Genomic DNA, 17,156 nt, shown 5'->3' with positions numbered 1-17,156 from the left:
ATTTATTTATTTAGTTTTGGAAAGGCAGATCAAATTTATGAAGAGAAGGAAAGACAGAAAGAGAAATCTTATATATGCTGGTTCAATCCCCAGATGACCACAATGGTCAGAGCTGAGCCTATCTGAAACCAGGAACCAGCAGCTTCTTCTGGGCCTCCCACGTGGGTACAGAGTCCCAAGTCCTTTCCTAGGTCATAAATGGGAAGCTGGATAGGAAGTGGAGCAGCCAGGACAAGAACCAGTGCCCATATGGGATGCTGGCGCTTGCAAAATGAGGATTGAATCATCGCGCCATTGTGCCAGGCCCTCCAGGACATTTCAGTCAGAGACTCTCCTATCTGATAATTTGACCTAAAATACTTTGATTTCCTGCTTTCCACACAGAGTGATAAGTTCCTTCAATAGTGTCACTCATTTTTCCTGCTTCCACAGCCCCTTGCCCTGTGCCTGGGATGTAGTGTGTGTTTGTTTGTTTTTTTAATGTGTAGATTATCATCTGCTCTTCTGTTTTGCAATTTAATAGTCAAAAAACTTGAGTCTGGAAGATATGATTACAAGTGATGAACATTATGTGGCTGGATTAGCTGACTGTGAATGGTGTGAAGACGGTTCATCAACAGGTGTGGTAACTCCTCAAACACCACAGGTTGGTAGTTTTTATTGTTATTTAAAAGAGACTCACTCAATTATAAAATGTCTGGGCATAAAATAACATAGGTGCTTGCAAGTTTAATGGATTTGTAAACCACTGAGAATATAATGCAAGATTGTTGGAATATGAATAAAATAGAAGTCAGGTTGAAGAAAGCCAAGTTGAAGAAAGCCAAGATTTCACTTTGCAGCATTTGTTAACTCTTTTCCTTCCGTGTCATACCTTTTTTTTTTTTTAAAGATTTATTTATTTATTTATTTTTATTAGAAAGGCGGATATACAGAGAGGAGAGACAGAGAGGAAGAGCTTCCGTCCGATGATTCACTCCCCAAGTGAGCGCAACGGCCGGTGCTATGCCAATCTGAAGCCAGGAGCCTCTTCCGGGTCTCCCATGCAGGTGCAGGGTCCCAAAACCCAGGCCACAGGCAGGGAGCTGGAAGGGAAGCGGGGGCGCCGGGATTAGAACCTGCGCCCATATGGGATCCTGGGGCGTGCAAGGCGAGGACCTTAACCACTGCGCCATCGTGCCGGGCCCCATCCCTTCTTGTTTTAATGACATAACTTAGATGTACTTAAGTAAATTTATGCTTTCTAGCATGGAGTTCTTTAAGTTTTGACAACTGCATGCACTCATGTATCCAGAACCAAAAGTAAGATATTGAATAGTTCTGTTGTTGCCCCCAAACCCCCTGCTGCTTTCTGAGCAGCTCCCCTCCAACTCTAGGCAGCAACTGATTGGTTTCTCTCTCCGTCTGATGATCTGTTCATCCTATTTCATGCTTGCTTAGCTCTTTGGATGTGTAGATTAATGTTGTTTCTTTCTTTGAAATTTAAATTTGGAGAGATTTTGCCATTATTATTATTATCATCTTTAAGATGGATTTATTTATTTGAAAGGCAAAGTTACAGAGAGAGAGTGAGAGACTTAAGCTCTTCCATCCACTGGTTCCCTCCCCAGATGGCTGAAGCAGCTGGGGGCTAAACCATACTGTAGCCAGAATCCAGCAGTTCCATCTGAGTCTCCTGCATGGGTGTCAGAGGCCCTAGCACGTGGCCCATCTTCTGCTGATGTCTCCAGTGCATCAACAGTAAGCTAGATTGGAAACAACAGCCAGGATTCAAATCAAGTGTCTGTAATAGCCAGGGCTGGGCCAGGTTGAAGTAGTCACCCAGTGCTTGGGCCTCATCCTCTGCCTTCTTAAATAGTAGGTGTATTAGCAAGGAGCTCCTGGATTGGAAATAAAGGAGCTGGGAGTTAAACTGGCACTTTGATATGATGTGTGGGATTTCTAAGTAGTGGCTTGACCCACATTCCCACAATGCTTTTCCATTTTTTTTTTAATATGTGTATTTTTTATTAATTACATTGCATTATGTGACATAGTTTTATAGGTTCTGGGAATTCCCCGACCTCTCCCTGTACCCTCCCCCTATGGTGGATTCCTCCACCTTGTTGTTGTATTATATTTCAAATTTGCTTGTTCATTTTTTAAAAAAGACTTATTTATTTTACTTGAAAGAGTTATAGAGACGAGAGAACCTACCTGCTGTTTGACTTCTCAAATGGCTGCAGTGGTCAGTAGCTAGCAGCCAGGAGCTTCCTTCAGGTCTTCCACACGGTCCATGGTCCCAAGGCTGTGGGCCGTCCTCCACTACTTTCCCAGACTAAAAGCAGGCAGCAGGATGGAAAGTGGAGCAGCTGGACTTAAACCAGTGTCCATATGGGATGCCACACTCAAGTTGTAGGATTAACTTTGCTACACTACTACTCTGGCCTCCTGCTCATTATTCTTTCTAAAAGTCTGAACATTTTTGGTAATTTCTTGCTGTCCTTTTATATTTTTTAATTTCCTTCAGTTTTCAAATATATGAATACATTTATGTTCTATATTTGATCGTTTTGATATATTGACATCTTTATGATCTGATTGTATTTTTTTTTTGCTAACTTTTGCTTATGGTGTTTGCCATTTGTGTATGTATAAATATTGATAAGCTTAAAAAATGTCAATTCTGGGTTTTTACTTTTGAAGATTTATTTGTTTTTATTGGAAAGGCAGATTTACAGAGAGGAGGAGAAACAGAGAGAAGGATCTTCTGTGTGCTAGTTTCCTCCTTAAGTGGCCACAACGGCTGGAGCTGAGCTGACCCAGGAGTTTATTCCTTGTCTCCCATGCTGGTACAGGGATTTTTTTTTTAAAGAGTTATATATTTGAATGACATAGTTACAAGGGGAGAACGAAGGAGGGGTGCAGAGAGAGAGAGAATGAATATATTCCAGCTATTGGCTCACTCCCCAAACAGCTACAACAGCCAGACGTGGGCCAGTCTGAAGCTAGGAGATAGGAGCTTCTTCTGTGTTTGAACGTGTGGGCCCAAGGGTTTAGGCTGTGTTCTACTGCTTTCCCAAGCACATTAGCAGGGAGCTGCAGCGAAATTAGAGCCAGCTGGGTCAGGAACTGACGTTCATATGGGATGCTAGCACAGTAGGCAATGGTTTTACCCTGTAGGGCGCTAGCCCCCCTGGAAATTCTGATAACTTGGGTTCAGAGTTGTGGGATTGAAGTAGATTAGAATGAAAATTTCCTTTCTTGTAGGATTTATGTTTGCTTCTACCAGTTTGGGATTAAGCTAAATAAAATACAGGCTTGAGGTTTCTAGGACTGTCTAGGTATGTGAAAACTGTCTTGTGTTTACTTACAAATTATTATTGTTTTACTTTTTATTTATTTGAAACTCAGAGAGGCAAAGGTCTCCCATCTGCTGGTTCACTCCTCAAATCCCTGCGTAGCCAGGACTGGGCCAGGCTGAAGCCAGGAGTCATCGCCGCTGCCTCCCTGGGTGGCCATTAGTGGGAGCTGGACTCTGGGAGCAGAACCGCAGCTTAGAGCCAGGCCTTCTGATAATGGGATGTGAGCTCCCCAAAGGGCGTCTTAACCGCTTCACCAAATACCAAATGCCCATTCCTGTTTACAACTTATTAAGAGACTTTTTTTCTTCTCATTTGGCCAAGACAGATTCCCTTTGAAGAACAGATTTATATTTAATTCATCCTTTTCATTTAATTATAGCCCCTCCTGGCTTGGCCAGGGAGGGCTTGGATCTGAGTTAACCATCCTCCATAAGCCTAAGCCTCCGTGACCGGATCAACCCAAACTGTGGGTCATCAGAGACAGTGTTCCAGCTCTGGATTCACGCTCCAGTTTTTAGTTTGACCTCAGGATTTTCCATACTTTTTAAAAAGATAAATATAATTATAAATTTAAGAGGATTAGAAAATGTTTACTATCCAGCATTTCTGTTACTTTAACATGTTTTTTTTTTCTGCCGATTGACTGGGTGACTGTTACTTGTTGGTGTGTGTTAGAGGCAACCCAGCTACAGAAAGCGTTTCTTGGGGATTTATTTGTGACTGTTCTCAGAGTCGCCTTAGGATTCTAGGTGTGTTTAAATGCCCAGCCTGAAATATGTTGAAAATTACCTGTCAGTAGAATAGACTTAAGTAATCTGTATGTATTTAGGAGACCTAAATATGCATTTTTAAATTTCCTGATATTGCCAAAGATATTCTTTCGTTACTATTTAATTTTAATAAAAATAGTCCAAGGTAATTTGCAGATGATTAGGGAATGTTGTAAAGATACTAACTTTTTGTCTTCAGCATGCTTTATTCCTATTTTTTTTCTTTCAGTTTACCAAGCATTGGACAGAATCAAATGGTCTGGAATCTAAATCATTAACTCCAGTATTATGCAGAGAATCTGCCAATAAACTAAAGAACAAAGAGAATGTATGTACTCCTAAATGTGCTGTGAGGAACGAGGAGTGCTTTGCATATCCGGAGCCTAAGACTCCAGTTAGTAAGAGCCAGCATAAAAGGGAAATCCTCACTACTCCAAATCATTCCTCTGCATCCTCAAAAGGTATTTGCTAAGTGAATTAAGTGGTAGTTAAAAAAGGTAAAAAAGGTAACATTTTATTTCATGTTAAATAAGCATATAGTTTGTTAGGAACTACCAGCACAGTTCCCTGAAATTTCCCAAAGTCAAGCTGCTGTTTTTTATTTTTTTTTACTTGATGGAGTGACAGAAGGGGTGGGGGCTAGAGAAAGCGAATCTTCCTTCCATTCACTCGTTCACTCCCTACATGGTCACAACAAACAGAGCTGGGCCTGTCCAAAGCCAGGAGCTTCTGGATCTCCCACATCTGTGTAGTGTGGAGATCCTGGCCTTGGCTATGTCACCACACCAGCCCTTGCCTTTTTTGTTTGTTTGTTTGTTTGTTTAATTCAGATGCTGTTTACATTGGCTTCAGTAAAAGCATGTTAGTCAACGCTTAGTTTTTCTCAGATGATACTTTGCTTTTGCAAAGTTGAATCTTAATGTCAAAGAATAACAAACCTGAAAGTCAGGTTAGCGGTCATCCAATTGGTCATCCAATTCAGCCCGGGTCTCTGCAGCTTAGGAGCCTGAGACTCAGAGCGTTATTGAAGTGACATGCCTGAGGTCAGACCTTGTGTGTCCGGTCCCACATCTGTTCTCTGTGTTCATGACTCCAGCTGTAGTCTCTGCTGCATCCTTCCCACCCACCTGCTTTCTGGTTCTGGCCTGGTCCTGTTCTGCCCTGTCGTGTTACTTCCCATCTCCTGCAGTCAGAGTCAGCCTGGACGCTCTTCCGGGAGGGCTGTGTACAGATGGCAGAAGTCTCACTGGGCTGGATGTCCTCCTGGCTTTGATCACTAACAGGTGTTTAAACAGTCACAGGTTGGGCAGAGATAAGATGGACCTTATCTTACTTAAGATCATTCAGAGATTTGAAACAATAGTAACATACACATGCATACATTTTGACTTTATAGTCCTTTTTAGTATTGATTATTTTCTGTTTTTTTTTATGGAATTCTGAGAATGTGAAGTGTGAGTAGTTTGGAATTTTTTTGGTAGTCTTGAAGTATCATCCATTCACATAGCTTGCTTCTGTGAGAGGTTGTGTTGGTCAAAGTGTTTATTGCCAGTTTTCTTTCAGTGTAAAAGCTGCTTTGGGGAGCCATGATCCATAGCTTCCATTACTACTTAGCAATTTACTTTCACCATGAGTTACTTTTGATGTAAACATTCCATTGATTCTGTGTTTGCAACTCCTGTGACAGTCCATTTAGTGACAGTGTGAGGGGCGAGCTTGTTTCATACTGGAATTTCCTAGGATAGAATAAAAACTGTTTTCTCAGCTATTTTTGATTAGGCGTATTTTCTTCTTGTGGAAGTAGTGAGACTGAAGTTAGTCATAAAACCATGCTCCAGTTGTTTTTTTAAAACCTGGTGTCATATCTTTGTTACCATAAGCTAAATATTCTGTCTAAAGTCTATGTAAAAGATTATGAGTAAAAGCTAATCAGTGGTGACTCATTCGTCTGTTCAGGTAATTTCACTGATTTGTTTTAAAGGCAGAGAAAAAGACAGAGATGTTTCATCTGCTGATTGAGTCCCCAAAAGCCTATAGGAGTTGGGAGCTGGGCCACACTGAAGTCAGGAGCTGAGAACTTGTCTCCCATGTGGATGGCAGGGACACAGGTGCTTGATTCATCCCTTGCTACCCCGCAGGGTGCACAGTAGCAGGAAACCAATCGGGAGGAACTGAGATTTGAACCCATGGACTCCAGTATAAGATGCTGTGTTTGGCCTGGTGCCATGGCTCAGTGGCTAAATCCTTACCTTGCAAGTGCCAGGATCCCATATGGACACTGGTTCGTGTCCTGGCTTCTTCACTTCCCATCTAGCTCTCAGCTTAAGGCATGGGAAAGCAGCAGAGGATGGCTCAGAGCCTTGGGACCCTGCACCTATGTGGGAGACCCAGAAGCTCCGGGCTCCTGGCTTTTGATTGGCCCAGCTCAGCTCTGGCTGTTACAGCCATTTAGAGATTGAACCAGTGGATGGATGATCTTTCTGTCTCCTCTCTGTAAATCTGCCTTTCCAATAAAAATAAATAAATCCTTAAAAAAAAACCAGTAAGATGCTGTGTTTGGCCTTTTAAATTTTTGTCAAGCTATCTAGGATATAAATGCCCTTCCTGAAGTAGAACACAAAGTTCTGGAACAGGCAATATGAAAAAATACAAAGCTCATACCTGTAATAATTTCTGTCAAGCTCTCACAGGAGACTGCCTAACAGCAGTCCAGTAAAACTGAATTCAGTTAATGCCTTTCAATACTGTAACAAATAAAGGCTTACACTGGGTACTTGTATAAATACAAGCTGACTTTTGTGTGTAGAAGAATTAGTAATCATGAAATCTATATTTAAATGATATATTTAATTATAAACATGGTTTTAGTTTGCAGTGAAGAAAAAAACCATACATATGCAAAGCCAAATAATTTTGTTTTTATTATAAATCACATGGGAACCTTTTTTAAAAAGGATTTATGGTTTTTTTATTTGAAAGGCATATTTACAGAGAGAGAAAGAGAGACACAGAGAGACAGATCTTGTATCCACTGTGTTTACTCCCCATCCACTGGTTCACTCCCCAAATGGCCACAGTGACCATAATTGTCTATACAAAGCCTGGAGCCAGGAGCTTCTTCTGGCTCTCCCATGCAGCTGCAGGGTCCCAGGCTTTGGGTTATGCTTCTCTGTTTTCTAAGGCCGCAAGTAAGGAACTGGATGGGAAATGGAGCAGTTGGGACTTGAACTGGCTCCCATAAGGGATGCTGGTCCTGTGGTGGAGGCTTAACCTACTATGCCATGACAGCAGGCTGGGAAAATTTCCTTAAAGAATTGTATTCTTTCACATCGCTGGCCAAGTTTGTACAATATCTATGGGTCAGTGAATGAGGTTATTTATGCACTATTGATTTTGCAGCCGTATTATGTCATCTACATGTGGTTTGTGCTTGTTTTTTCTAGTAGCTAGAAATCAGTGCCTGAAGGAAACTCCAGTGAAAACACCAACAAATGCAGCAGGAGCAGACAAGTTAACAACGGGTGTCATTAGCCCTGAGAGGCGGTAAGTGTTCTGTTTTTTTAGACTGATCTTTAGTGTGCTTGTGTAAGCAGTTTTATTATTATTATAAAAAAAAATTTTAATGATACAATTCCATAGGCACTGGGATTTCCCTTAACCCCTCCCCTAAAGCCCTCTCCCCAGTGGTTTCCCCAGTAGTCCTTCAGAAGCTGTCTAAGTCCATCATTCAAGCAGCTTTCTTTTTTCATATGCAGTAAACCTAAGGTGAGTCATCCATAGGTTCTAGTGGAGACTGCACAAATGTCTTGCTGTCCAAGGATAGTATACAGCCGTTACTGAATCCGCTGCCCCTTGTCTCTAGCTCTCGTGGGAATAAAGTCATGGATCTGAGCAGCGGTAGGATGGAGAAGTAGTGGGCCTTGTCCTTCCCTACTCTTCTACAGGGTACATCCACTAACAGGTGTCCTCCCAAATGGAAAGATACTGACATTTCAGAGAAAGCCCATCTCTCCTTACCATAAGTGATCATTGTTTTTAATCGTTTTGTTTTTAAGCTTTATTTATTTGAGAGATTTATACATAGAGAATTTTAAAGATTTACTTGTTTGAAATTCAGAATTAGAGAGGGAGGAGGAAGGGACAGAGATCTATCTGCTGGTTCGTTTCCTAAATGGCTGCAACTGCTGGGGCTGGATCAGGCAGATACCAGAAGCCTGGAGCTTTTTCACAGTCCCCACGGTAGCTGCAGGGCCCCAAGGACCCCAAGCACTTGGGCCATCTTCCTCTGTTTTTCCAGGGCATTTTAAAGGGCTGTGGAGCAGCTGGGTCTTAAACCAGTGGACATATGGGATGTCAGTGACCAGGTAGATTACCTGTTATGCCACAGTGCTGGTCCTTGCAGGTCATTTTCTGAGGGAAATAAGAATGAGTTGGGTATTAGATGACACTACAGAATCGTTAATTTTTTTTAAAGATTTATTTATTTTCAGGCCCCACATGGTAGCCTAGTGGCTAGAGTCCTTGCCTTTCACCCTCCTGTTGATTGTCCAAGCAAAAAGGAAAGGAAATGATAGTTTTTCCCAAGGGGCAGTCTGAGAAGAGTGATGTCTCTTCTCCAGTGGGAGGTGGCCGACTGGAGGTCTGGTCCTGGCATACCCATGTAAGGGCACCCTACTGTGTGTGGGACCCTTTGGCGAGCCCTTGGAGGGCCTTTGCAAGCAGGATACCCCAGTGTCATACATGCTCTGGTATTTGGATTTTTAAGGTGCCGTTCTGTGGAACTGGATCTGCACCAAGCACATATGGAGGATACTCCAAGAAGAAAAGGAACCAAAGTGTTCGGGAGTCTTGAAAGAGGATTGGATAAGATGATTACTGTGCTTACCCGGAGCAAAAGGAAGGGCTCTGCCAAAGATGGTCCAAGAAGGCTGAAGGTAAATGAACATGAATTCTGCATGGATATCAGGAGCTGCTTGCTGGCTGGACTGCTGTTTCTTCTCTAAGTTTCATTTATTTTCTTAAAAGGCAGAGTGACAAGGTCTTGGACTTGGGGCGGACAGAGAGAATCTTGTACCTACTGCAGTACTCAATTCTGCAAGCATCAGGTCTGAGCCAGGCCAAAGCCAGGAGCTAGATAAGATACTCTTTCCTGATCTCTTGTAGGTGGCAGTACCCCAAGCACTTGGACCATCTTCTGCTGCCTTCTCAGACATATTAGCAGGGAGCTGGGTAGGATGTAGAACATCTGGGACTCAAACTAATACTCTTGTGACATGCCAGTGTCCCAAGTAGTGGCTTAATGTGCTGTGCCACAACACCTGCCCCTAAATTTACCCTCTAATTAATTTTTTCTGTGAACTTTTGGAAGTATCCTCATAGTTTGAGATTATTTCAGATCCTGTCTTTGGGATTAAGAAAATGATAGCACCATTTAACTGAAAAACCCTAAATAGAATTAAGGAGACTTGTCCATATTGTATGTATATATAACTGAGAAGCTAAGCAGTAAGCAAACACTTCGTCAAATGTTCTAAAAATAGTTGTGAATTTGCTTGGAACCAGAGTGGATCTTTTAATAAGGAATTGCTGTGTTGTTAGTTTTTTTTTTAATGATTAATTATTTTTATTGAAAAGTCAGATTTACAGAGAGAAAGATCTTTCATCCTCTGGTTCAACCCCCATGTGGCTGCAATGGCCTGAGCTGAGCCGATCCAAAGCCAGGAGCCAGGAGCTTCTTCCAGGTCTCTCACGTAGGTGCAGGGTCCCAAGGCTTTGGGCCGTTCTCTACTACTTTTTCAGGCCACAAGCAGGGAGTTGGAAGGCAAGCGGAGCAGTTGGGATACAAACCAGTGCCCATATGGGATCCTGGGGCATGCAAGGCGAAGACTTTAGCTAGACTACAGCACCAGGGCCAGTTTTCCAGGTTTTGAAGAATCAATTCAAATCTAAACGGTGTCAAAACTGTTTTTTGATGGTGAAATACATTTAAAGAACATTCAATGAATATACCAAATTAAATACAAAAATGTTTTTATACTTGACAATTATTCCACTAAAAGAATTGACGATCTTATTCAATCTTATCTTTGGAGACCACTTATAATGTACCCTCCGTGTATTCTTCCTCCTCCTTGCGTTATGTGATTGACATCTGTCTGCCAACCAGTTTGACAACGAAGATGCTACCAGGGAGGAGGAATTTTTTGCCTTTTCTCTGGACCTCAGCAAATCAGGCCTGGCACATGGCAAGCAGCCAGTAGTTGTTGAATGACTAGAAGAAAACCACTTAAGAAAAAAATCATCTTAGATTTATGCTCTCAATCAGTGAGACAACCCAAACATTACTTTTCTAGAAGAGATTCTGTTATATTCATTCTCTCATAGATTTGTCCTAGAATCAAGTCCTGGAATTCTCTAATATTGTTTAATCCATAGCAAATTAAATATATCCAACTATTACAGAGTGGCTTTCTGGGCATTTGCTTCATTTTCCCATAGTTTACCTTTAGGGTAGTTAATGTGTCTGTCACAGTATGGGACGGAATGAAAAGGTAAAGCTGAAACAGACCACTGCTACTTACTATCTTTCCTTAAAAAGATGAGTAGGAAAAGAAAATGAAGTTACAGAGGGGATGATATGGATGTCATTGTCAATAAATGTCATTTCTTTAAGCGTTCATAGGGCCATCTTAATCCAATTTACCAAGAATTGGCTGTAAATTCTTTCATTATTTTTCTTGAAACATTTCCATTTGGAAAGGTGCTATATTGAGGGGTGTTGAGTCTCTCTTTCAGGTAGGATGCTCTTTGTGCAGAAGTACAGGCTTGCCTCTCATTCCCTTCTCTCTCTCAAAGCCTCACTATAATGTGACGACGACCAGATTAGTGAATCCGGACCAACTCCTGAATGAAATCATGGCTGTTCTTCCAAAGAAGCATGTTGACTTTGTGCAAAAGGGGTAAGCTGCACGCTTCGAGACTTGTGTGTGTTACTTACTGTCTTCTAGACATTCAAGAAAGCACGGGTCGATTTCTTGTCTTTTACCTCACCACTTATATATATATGTGTGTGTATATGTCTATATATTATTTCCCCCTTGGTTACAAACAACTGTTACGGTAGTGCTGTTTTCATAGCTCTTTCTCTTTTGTATGAGCTGTAAACGAACTTTTTTTAAGGGCCCATGTTGTTGCCACTTTCAAAGTTAGACTTCTCAGAGTAGAAAAATCTGAAGTTCTTTTAAATCCTCTGTTTTCTTCTGATTTTCCACTTGCAGTAGTACATTGTACTACTGCATTATACATTGTAATCTAAATGAGCAAAGTGCTTCAGCAAAGTCAGGGACTTGTGTAGAATCCTCCTGTTGACAGCTTTCTGTCTCACAGCACTGGGTTTCCGTGCGTCAGGAGGATGTTCCGTCTTAGCCTTTCCCTGATGCCAAGTGGGTTTTATAATAGGCCCTTTAGTGATGATCTCATGGTCTCACCTCTTCTGCTTACCCAAGCTATGCATATTAGTATTTCCACCAATTTAAATCTCTAAAATTTCTTTGTTAAAACAGCTGTGTAGGGTCACTAGCAAATTTATCAAAGACCAGCATATGGAATAGTCAGTAGAACACTGTTGAAAGAAACATTGTCTTGCGCATGTCTGTGAATATTGACCCGCTTTACTGACAACCCTGGATTTTCTTCTATGGGCTTTGCTAGTACATGTGTCTGCATCACTCTGACTTCTTTTTTTGTATTTGAGACTTAATCTCTGGTTCCAGAACCTCCAGCCAGGTCTGCCACTGACCTTCGATGATCTTCCCTTCAGCACATGGTCCATCACTAACTGCTAATCAACACCTCATCCTAACTTCCTGCTCTGTCCACAGGTCTGGGTCTGGAGCCTTTCTATTCTTACCTTTCTGTTTTATATTGTTTATGAAAAATCAAAAAGATGAAAGTTCAGCTTGTCAGTGAAATGGTGTTTCTAATCTTGATTATAGCAATATCTTTTCCCAATCAAGGGGACTTGCTTTTAATCTTCCATTTTACTAAACTGTTCCATGCTCAGGCTTCCTGGAGAGATCCTTCCCTATGGGGTGCTGCTTTTGGTATTTTTATTTTTAAATTTTTTAGTTTTATTTTTATATTATTTATAAAGTTGAGAGGGCTGCACACCCTTGTGGGCCTCTGAGTAGGGCGGGGAGGATCGAGGTGTAGGAGAAGGTGGGTGGGCTTCAGTTCATTTCTTTTTATTCTCCTGTGACCGCAGAGGGAGAAGGGAAAGGACCACACCTTGCTGTCAAACTACATCAGCACCCAGGGATGAGGGAGTCATTTAATCACACCTTAGAGACCCCAATGTAGGGAAGAACTTTCCGAGGGTGTTTACGAGTAGTTTTGATAGTTTTGAGACATTGTTGGCTTGGTTGCACCTAGATTGAGACAAATCTTTTCAAGGTCTGTTGATTGACCAAGTCCGACTCAGTGTGTATCAGACACTTGCTGCAAAGCTTGGCCGGGAGGGTTGTCCATCCTGTCATGTTCTCCATCCTCTGATGAGCTTGATGTCCTCTGCTGGCCCAGGTGAACTGGCTGTCATGTCCCCCATGTGCATCTGGGCATGCTGTGTAATGCACAGGCATCAGCAACTGAGGAGGCCCAGCCCTGATACATGCATTCCAAGGATGATCACATATCTTGTGATGTTCGCTGCATCAGGATTTGAGTCCAGCAGTCTGGTTGGGGAGTTCCCCAAGAAACCTTGCCTGGATTGACATTTGACTCTTGGGTTGGCTGACCAGTGCAGGGTCAGATTTGGTCTGTCATCTGCACCAGCCAGTACCCATACCAGTGAATACAACTGCTTGGTCATTTCCACCTCAGCCTCATCTCTCACATGAACTGACAGGTGCTATGGTCTAGCCCAGCCCAGTTCACCACCACAGGCCTGGTCTTCACACATACCATTATGTGTCATGCCCTAGTAGGGGTGGCCTCAAATAATTCCCACGGGGCCTAGCCTCAGTCTTTTTGTCAGCATGTGCTGTAGCCTAGTTTAGCCTGTCTACTTCCCATGAGAGCTAGAGCTCTCATGCACACATGGGTGCTGCAGCTTGGCTCAGCCCGCCCTATACCCCAGACTTGGCCCACTTCTTTTTTTTTAATTTATTTTTAGTTTTAGATGATGTTAACATAGTTGACCAGAGTGGATGGATGGATGGATGGATCAAGGGCTAGGGAAAAATGTGATCATTGTCTCCAAATATCTGTTTCTCCTTGTTTCAAGGGTAGGGGAGGGATGAGGAGAGAAGCCATACCCAGCCTCCCAACTGCTCCAGTATTTAGGGATGGAGAGTGGCTACTAGATATCAAGCCAGGATCTAAATGTGGTACATACGCTCAGGGTTCTGCCCAGGTGGTTTTGATAGTTCTGCAGTTACGTTGAGAATCTTTTCAATGTCCACTGATGGATATAGTCAACTTCAGAGTCCCCATTTGCCCAGATATTTGCTGTCATTATTTGGCTGGGGTAGTTGTGCAGGCCGAGGACCTGAGCCAGGTGACACAGGCCCTAATGGACCGCCAACCTCTGAGGCTCTTGGAACTGGCCCTCATTGTGCAGGTGGGCCAAGGATCCAGGCCAGGCGACCAGGGCCCTATTGGACCCTCCACCTCTGTGGCTGCTGGTGCTGGCACCCACTACACAGGTGGGTCAAGAACCCAGGTGACCCGGGCCCTGTTAGACTGCCCTGCCCACTAGGGCTCATGGACTCAGCGTCTACCACACAGGTGGGTCAAGGACCCAGGCCAGGTGGTCAGGGCCATGCCAAACTCCTGACCCCCAGGGCTCCCAGACCCAGGACTCATTGTGCAGGTGGGCCAAGGACGTGAGCCAGGTGACTAGGGCCATGTCAGACTCCCCTCCCCTAGGGCTCATCGACCCAGCCCCCACCACACAGGTGGGCACACTTGGCTCACTTGTATGCCAGTGGATGCTGCTGCTTTAACCAGCCTGGTTCATCCCTAGCCCTGGCTCTCATGTACACCAACGAGAGTTGCTGCCCAGCAAAGGAGTGCCTATAGTTCCCCTACAAGGCCCACTCCTAGCCTGGATCTTGAACCTGCCAAGATGTACTGTGTTCCATCATGACATGCTATGTACCATGCACTTGCCAGTAGGTGCTGCCAAAGCCCAGTCTGACATGACCATCTGGGATTCATCAGTGGGTTCTTGGGCCTAGCCCGACCAGCCCACACCCAGTCAGGCTCTCATTGATGGGTGCTACACCCTGAGTCTGGTCTACCCCCAGACCTGGCTCTCATGTGACCCGGCAGGTGCTGTGGCCTAGCCTGGCCTGTTCCACACTCATTCTGTCTCACAAGAGTGTCAGCACATGCTAGAACCTAGCCTGGTCTGGCCTACCCCCAGACCTAACTATAGCATGCTGACAGTGGCACTGTAGCCTTGGCCAGTCCAGGCCACCCACACCCTAGGCTGTTGCAGTCACCAGTGGGAGCTGTAGCCTAACAGGGGCTACTTTTCTCCCAGCAGTGTAACACTTGCCTGGGTACAAGGTAGCCTAGGCAGTTGCCTACAGCTGGGGTCCTTTTGGTATTTTGATATTGACTGTTTAACAGATCAAGTTCCTTCCCCAACACACATAGCTAAGTTAGTGAGACAGAAGGTGATGCTTTCTGAAACTTCAGGACATGTAACAGATACTCGGTAAGTGCTCCATTGTGTGGCAGGAGCAGCCCTTAAATATTGTGTAATTGTATTAATTATGAAAGTCCTTGACATGAGTTTAAGGCTCCGAGTGGCCTTGCCATCCTCAGGGCAGGTGATGCAAGTCCTGGCCGGAAATGCCTTGTGCTTCATCTCTGCGAACGTGCAGTCTCTTTGGGCATTGCTTTTGCTTTTCTTTCTGCTGTGAGGTGTCATGATGATCAGGGTCTCATCTCATATTAGAAGAACTTCAGAAAACATGTGTTCTTCTGACAGGCTCCAGTTTTATGTATGTGAAGTTTCTGACGAGGTACATCTCTATGGCTTCTCTCCTCAGCTTAGTATAGAAATGAAAAGCAAAAACACAAGTGCACGTGTAATAGATTCTTTATTTAAAGCGATAGGAAAGCAGTGCCCCACAAAGAAGCAGGGAAGTGGAGCGTGACTGGACACTGGCTTTAAGGGAAATGGCTTGGACCTTTTTAAGTTTTTGTTTTTGTTTTTCATAATCATGTCCATAGAGGGGAGCAAAGGGGACTGACAAAGAGATGTCTTGAATGACAGTATTGCAGCGATTATCTTGTCCTATTGTGGGAGCATGGCCTGCAGCCTCCGCTCTCTAGGTCTAGGCAGAGAAGTAGAGGGAAACTCTTCCCCCTGGTTGTCTTGGCAACTCCAAGGTCTTGCTTTGCACAGCCAGTCCATCTAGTACATGCAAACAGTGAACTGTGTATGAAATGGGGTTCAAAAAGTGGCCATCTTCCTCTCCTCCAAGGCCCTGGACCTGACCTCACAAAATATTCTAAATCTTCTCTGCACTTAACCTGTATTGTGAACATTACGCAAATGGCCAAGTGTTCACGGATTATACTGTTGAAAGGGTTACATAGAGAATGCCAGAATGGCACGCATAGCTGTGCTTTTCTTTGGAGCAAGGGAGAATTCTGGTAAAACCCTTTATCCTTATTCTTTCTTGGGATCGTGGTTCAGCTTCTGGGAAAACACCAGTCATACTCTATCACCAATGCATAGCAAGGCCATTTGGAAACTATAAGCATTGCTTCATGTGAGATAATGCCTTGTTTTCTCCATTGCCTTCCTAGAGGCCGAAGCCCCTTGTAATAAGCAGAATATTCATGATTCTCCCACTAACTGGCTTCTTGTTTCTCGCAGCTATACACTGAAATGTCAAACCCAGTCGGACTTTGGCAAAGTGACAATGCAGTTTGAACTAGAAGTATGCCAGCTTCAAAAGCCCGACGTGGTGGGTATCCGGAGGCAGCGGCTTAAGGGAGATGCCTGGGTTTACAAGAGATTAGTAGAAGATATACTTTCTAGTTGCAAGGTGTAATTGATGGATGGCTTCCATCCTGCCAGAGGAGTGTGGGAACGATACAGTGGCTACATGGAGATCGGAGTGAGTGTTTGATTTTAAAGTTCATGGCAACTACAACTCATTTCTGAAGAGCTATTTTAAAGACCATTATCTTTTCACTTTTAAACAAAAGATAGTATTTTGTGGCTGAGTCTAAGGCAACCCCATCTGTCATTATCTGTTACTGTCTTTTCTAATCATGGGACTTTGTATATTAATAACTGCTGACTTTCCTAGATTCTCTTCCATATGTGAATGTAAGCTCCTATGTTTCTTTTAATATACAATTTCTTTCTGCAATAAAACCATTTGTGAATATAGCAGGCCTTTTTGTTGTATTTGATTTTGATCCAAATAAAGCCTCAAATGGCTTCCTGACTATTAAGTAGAGACTATTTGGAGTATGTTTTATCTGTTATCAAATATGCCTTGGGCAGAAAAACAGATAAGAATTCATTTGCATAATTTTTTCCTGTCTCTGATTTAAGTAGGATTTATTGAGATCGTTAACTAAGTCACAGCTGTGGTTACCAGAGTTAAACAACACATTTAATATGTTGAATAAGAGTATTGACTCCAGTAAGTGTGTTCGGTCAACAATGATAAGTATCCCAACTATGAACCCACATGAAATGTTACCCTATGGTAATTTCCCTAAGTCTCAGTGTTGGCCTCAAATTTGTATTTTTATTTCATTTTATGGGTCTCTGAAGGCCAGAACTCAAGTTGTATTTGTATGGATTTTACCAATTAAACTGCATGGAAAAAAAAAAATAGCACTGTTTCTGGTCAGTAGTGAGGGAATGTTTTGTTATTCATTTATTCAGAAAGCATTTACTGAGTATTTAACAAGCATTGAGCCTGGGGCTGTAAAATGGAACTCTGGTAAACTCAGGGAGTTTGGGGTCTGTTTTGGGGGGTGGGGAGGTGCATAAACCAATACTGCA

At 43.1% G+C, this 17,156-nt stretch overlaps 1 protein-coding gene across 7 annotated transcripts in view; it reads left to right on the top strand.

Annotated features, from left to right (window-relative positions):
- The window catches only part of MELK (maternal embryonic leucine zipper kinase), a 51,901-nt gene extending 35,372 nt beyond the window's left edge, over positions 1–16,529 (top strand). For 6 of the 7 annotated variants that reach the window (XM_041004356.1, XM_041004357.1, XM_041004351.1 and 3 more), the window contains 6 exons: positions 524–646; positions 4,344–4,575; positions 7,561–7,657; positions 8,880–9,048; positions 10,970–11,073; positions 16,008–16,529. In XM_041004356.1, the coding sequence (XP_040860290.1) occupies positions 524–646; positions 4,344–4,575; positions 7,561–7,657; positions 8,880–9,048; positions 10,970–11,073; positions 16,008–16,185 (903 nt within the window). In that variant the 3' untranslated portion in view covers positions 16,186–16,529. The remainder of the gene's footprint in view (positions 1–523; positions 647–4,343; positions 4,576–7,560; positions 7,658–8,879; positions 9,049–10,969; positions 11,074–16,007) is intronic. The other variant, XM_041004352.1, reaches the window with a different exon arrangement.
- The last annotated feature ends 627 nt before the right edge of the window (positions 16,530–17,156 follow it).

This window comes from Ochotona curzoniae, unplaced genomic scaffold (genome assembly GCF_017591425.1).
Source record: "Ochotona curzoniae isolate NIBS_2020 unplaced genomic scaffold, NIBS_Ocur_1.0 scaffold_3208, whole genome shotgun sequence".
Classification (NCBI taxonomy): Eukaryota; Metazoa; Chordata; class Mammalia; order Lagomorpha; family Ochotonidae; genus Ochotona; species Ochotona curzoniae.
Note: the sequence above shows the minus strand (reverse complement) of the source record. Positions and strands in the feature narration are given on the sequence as shown.